Raw genomic sequence first — 5511 nt, forward strand, 5'->3', positions numbered from 1 at the left:
TATTTTAATAATATATATATATTTTTTTATATATATATATATATATTATAAGATGTGTATAAGAGACAGGTGCGTATCGTATGCTGATATGCTCCTGCAGTATGCACTAACACACTACTAACGATGTTACACATTGTAGAATAGATACAATGAATAACTATTTATTGTGTTTGACGAACTTAATTGCTATTTTGGTAGACATTTGTTACAGAAATAAACATTTCTTAAAGCATTTGAGAGAATACAGTAATCACATTTTGGTCGGAGCAGACAGGTAAAATCAAGTAATGATTTAATACCCCGACATTCAAACCCCCACCCCGCGGGCCAAGTTCGGCCCGCCAAAAATTTTGATTCGGCCTGCGAAACGTTGCTAAAAGTCATTTTCTGGTCGATTTTTAGAAAAAGTTTTTCTGTTTAGAGCAACACTACATAGGCACCCCTACTCTAACAATGTCTACAGGAATTTCTGAATGTAGCTGAGGCGTAGGGTACTGGCATGGGGAGGGGTAGACTAATGGGGACAATTTATTAAGTGGGACACTGATATGTTGCGATGTCTAACCATTTGCGGCACCATGCAGGCTCGAGGCAAGATATTCTGTTGAAAACACTGCTTTGAAAACTTATTTTTAAGTCTGAAAGTGCAATTTCCAGGAATGTAGAGGAGATCTGTGTTAGAATTTGCTCACTTCAACCCCAATCACTGGTGAGTATATACTTTTTGTGAGAAAGAAATGGAAGTACACAATATTTATGTCTCTCCCCCCCACCCACACGCTGGTCTCAACCCCCAGTTTAAAAAGGTTGAATACCAGGGACTAGACTGAGGTTAGTGACACCCGACCACACCCACTTATGTCGGACCCCTGTCGTAGGTGAACCACAATAGTGAGCTTTCGCATCAACGACAAACGGGCTCAAGGACAGTAATCTGAAACGAAAATCGATCTGCGGGGATATGACCGGTTGAGCCGCCGACAAGTTGAGCCGCCGGTAATTTCTATGGAACGCCAAGCGCGTCTCTTAGTGAATGTAGTGCGTCTCTCAGTGAATGTAGTCGGCTTGCCAATGTCATCAGTGAATGAACCCCCCGGATACCAGCTACATATTCATCCCACAGTCTTGTCAGTCGTTGATTTGCTCATATTGCCGTTCGTGATGTATAATTGTGTAATTGCAAATTAGAATTTTTATATTTTTATGTACTACATTTTTATAAAAATATATGAAGTTGTATAATTGCAAAATCGTATTAAAAATGTAATTTTATGTACTACATTTTTATAAAAATAAATGAAGTTGTATAATTGCAAAATCGTATTAAAAATGTGTTTATTTACGTTTGTTTTGCGGCGTATTTCTTATTCGTTATTTGTACTGTTTTGTTAAATTATTTAATTAAATTATTTATTATATAAGTTTAACAAATAGTACAAAAATAAAAATATATAAATTATAAAACCATAGTAAATACTGTATAACATAGGCCTAAAACATTTAAATTTATTATTTATTATTCATGCAAAATCGTATTAAAAATGTAATAACTTGATTATTTTTTACGTTTGGTTTGCGGCGTATTTCAAAATTCTTATTCGTTATTTGTACTATTTTGTTAAATTATTTAATTAAATTATATTTATTATATATCATTATACTGTATATAATAAATGATAAGAATGTATGGAGTTTTTTTTTTTACTATCTGGCAAGCCGACTGAATTAAGACAGATGACTATAAACAATAAATTTAAATGTGTTAGGCCTATGTTATTATACAGTATTTACTATGGTTTTGTAATTTATATATTTTTATTTTTGTACTATTTGTTACACTTAAAAATAATAAATGATAAGAATGTAGGGAGTTTTTTCTTTTAATATCTGGCAAGCTGACTGAGCAAATACTCACAAAATTTAAATTAAAACGATAGAAAGAACAAGTAAATAAATTGAAATACGTCCCAAAAATATTTAATAAATCAGTGCAAAAACCGAGTATTAAATAAATTGAAATAATTTAGTAAATAAACTGAAATACATCCCAAACAACAGTACCAAGAACGAATAATTTAATTGAAATACGCCGCAATTGACGCACTACATTCACTGAGAGACGCGCTTGGCGTTCCATAGAAATGACCGGCGGCTCAACCGGTCATAATCCGATCTGCGCATGTACGACCCCCCACGCAGCTTCTCGTTTCTTGGCAAAATCACGAACAGTTTTAGGCCAATTTATCGTCCGTGCACGAACTTCTAACTCAAGCAGCCAATCACATGTTGGTAAAAGATCATACATAAAGATCTAGGCCTAGTGAAAACAGAGCCTAACAAGCCTAAATACCTATTGCTTCCTAGGCCAAGGACGGGTGGTAGTTAAATTTCTTTGTTGGTAGCCTGGTTGTTTGTATGTTGTAATGTATTTCCAGGAATGTATTTACTCTAACCTCAGACAGGCTAGGAAACGTTGACTTACAACAAAAGCAAACATTCCAATGAATTCAGAAACAAATTTCCTGCAAAACGTCAACTTCCATGATTTCTGGTTATCTTCCTGATTTGGTGGATTTGCACAACTGCAGTTTTTAATCCAAGCTTCGTACCATAACCCCATTTTTCTGGTTAGAAAGCAAAGCAGCGATATTAAAACGGGAAATCCCCGCTCATCGATGAGATCCAGTTGAAACCAGTTCTTATTATTGTTTACGAAGTGACTAATGACTATTTTTACGACGAGTCGTGAAGATTGGAAGATTATTCCCAATGCTATTCTTACGACGATCGCTAGCGCATGCGCTATAGCGTCCCTCGTCGCGGGGGGTGGGGAAAATAAACAAGTCTTAAACTGAGCGAACCGCGACGCTAAAGGCCTGTTAACACTTCAACGATAACGATAAAAATGCTAAAAAGCGATTGTTCATATAGAAAACAAAAGAAATAAGAGAAGTTTTTACACTAGGACGCTTCTATAACGATTGATCGTGTATGCAATAACAAAATATTTTAACATTTTTACGACGAGTCGTGAAGATTGGAAGATTATTCCCAATGCTATTCTTACGACGATCGCTAGCGCATGCGCTATAGCGTCCCTCGTCGCGGGGGGTGGGGAAAATAAACAAGTCTTAAACTGAGCGAACCGCGACGCTAAAGGCCTGTTAACACTTCAACGATAACGATAAAAATGCTAAAAAGCGATTGCTCATATAAAAAAGAAAAGAAATAAGAGAAGTTTTTACACTAGGACGCTTCTATAACGATTGATCGTGTATGCAATAACAAAATATTTTAACAAATCAAATCAGATGACGTCATAATCATGGACAAACGATAAAATCGTTGCTACTACGACGATTTTAATGTTTTCCCATGATACGTCATCTGATTTGATTTGTCAAAATATGTAATTCCCACTCAATGGCGGGTATTCCTGGAATTGTATTACCAATTACAGTATTTTTATTTGATTACAGTACTAATATTACAGTTTATTAATTGGTGTTATTTTTCTCTTTTACAGAAACAACGCAATGTAAGTCGATTGGTTTGAGATCCGTAATAGTTGTTTGTTTTCATACGTTTGTTTTTTGTTTGTTGCGTTTCCATTACCATTAATGTTCTGATCATATGTTTTCATTTTAATATGTATCAGTACTGTATCTATCCTGGTCACATAAGGGTAACATTTGGTTTAAACGGAGTTGTTAAACCTGGTTAAGGAAATAAATAAATAGTATGTAGTGTGTTCTGTATTGAAAACAACGTTCTTTTCTTGCGGTCCCAGAAATGAAGTGTGAGGACGTGTACAGTACATTTTTTTAATATTTACAGAAGTAACTTTTCAATTTATGAATGCTTCATAATAAAGGCCAATGCGTTTTGTTACGAAATTGAATTAATTTGTTCAATCAACTATGCATTTATATCTGGTTTTTGTAAAAAATATGCAATAAGAAAGTATAATACCTACACAAGCATGGAAGTACACTCGTGTCGGGATTCAATATTTTGACAATAATTAATTATGTATGAATTAGGTAAACGCACGCACGTCATCTTCACTACCATATTACATGCGTTGCACCTAAAAATAACCAGTCGTCTATGTTTAGCATCTAACCTGTAGAAGTACACCCACATGAAGCTGGCGTACAAAAATGTGTCTGCTTCACCCTCAAGAGTACCGTGGAAACTTGTTTGTGAGAACATAACGATTCTTTCTGATATATAGTAATGGTCCAAGCAACTAGTACAGGTAATAGACCTCATCGGAGTGATTCTCCGGATAAGTAAAGAAAGCCCGAAACGGCCATTAACATCATGTTAATAAACATGTGTGTATTTATTGGTGAATTTTAAACATTAATCAGAATGTGTATCAAAATGGAAATAAAAAGATCTAGGAAGTACAAAACTTGTTTTGCAGTGAGCTTCACCTCAAGAGTACCGTGGGAACCTTGTTGGGGAACGTTAGTCCATTCCTTTATCACAGGGGCGGCGCAAGCGGGGGTCAGAGGGGTAAATGGCCTCCTGTCGGGAAATTTCCAGCAGGGTCGTTGGGGAAAAATCAACTTGAGCGCCGAAATTACAATTTAAGCATGGAGGAATTAGTGATTTAAGCATGCCTTACTAAAAGCTGTCAAATTGTAGGGATTCAAAACTGTTTACTGTGCTAGGTATGGTATAATAAGGATCGTAATGTTTGCAGTTGTGGTGCCAGCTCTTCTCCAACGGGAGGCTGCTACCTTTGACGGAATAAAAACCCCATAACACAAAAACACAAAACACAAAAACACAAAATGGGGGGAAAAATGGGAATTCTCCGACAAATTTTGTCGGAGAATTCCCATTCCCATCGTCGTTCTCACGCAGGTGCTAACGGTTAGCTCCCGATCCGGATACTAGGGCTCTCGTGAGAACCAGGCTTTGAGCCAGCGTATGTCGACATGTAAAATATGGCGCGGAATATACGCTGTGTTTCATGCCTGACTGACTGAATTTGAGGGGTCACATGACATAGAACAGCCAATCAGGCTGCTTAATTCTTTATTGGCAATTCTCGTATAAGAAAAAAAAAATATCGCAGACCGAACACATCAAAGAAAGACAAACCATGGAGGTATTATTGAGAAGGAGATCACTCGGCAAGCCACGCGCACGCAGCGCTATGCAAATGAACCAAGATCAAAGTTGCCGCAGCGCGTAAAGAACGTTTGCGCGATGCCTTTGAAGTCCCATGTGTTCCCCGCCATCAAATTTTCAGCAGGCATAGTTGACCAACAAATTGAACATGACGAAATGGATAGCACCTTCTTTTCTCAATGCGCACTACATGCTGTCAATCACTATGGCTGCGCAATCTCTTCTATTTTGAAGCTGATACATTTATCTCTCATAAAATATCAAACATATTAATATTTTCCTCCAAGAAAAGTTTCGAATTTAATGGAACATTTACATGACCTATAAAAGTATAGTATATTTCAACTTCAATTTTCATAAATT

The 5511-nt window shown here is 36.4% G+C and overlaps 1 protein-coding gene across 1 annotated transcript in view; it reads right to left on the bottom strand.

Annotated features, from left to right (window-relative positions):
- The window catches only part of LOC117102917 (aquaporin-7-like), a 20490-nt gene extending 17832 nt beyond the window's left edge, over positions 1-2658 (bottom strand). Inside the window, exon 1 of the mRNA XM_033243372.1 lies at positions 2483-2658. Within this exon, the coding sequence (XP_033099263.1) occupies positions 2483-2620 (138 nt within the window). The 5' untranslated portion in view covers positions 2621-2658. The remainder of the gene's footprint in view (positions 1-2482) is intronic.
- Positions 2659-5511: the final 2853 nt, after the last annotated feature.

The sequence above is a fragment of the Anneissia japonica genome, unplaced genomic scaffold (assembly GCF_011630105.1).
Source record: "Anneissia japonica isolate Jap-2015-1 unplaced genomic scaffold, ASM1163010v1 scaffold285010_len649756_cov215, whole genome shotgun sequence".
NCBI classification, from domain to species: domain Eukaryota; kingdom Metazoa; phylum Echinodermata; class Crinoidea; order Comatulida; family Comatulidae; genus Anneissia; species Anneissia japonica.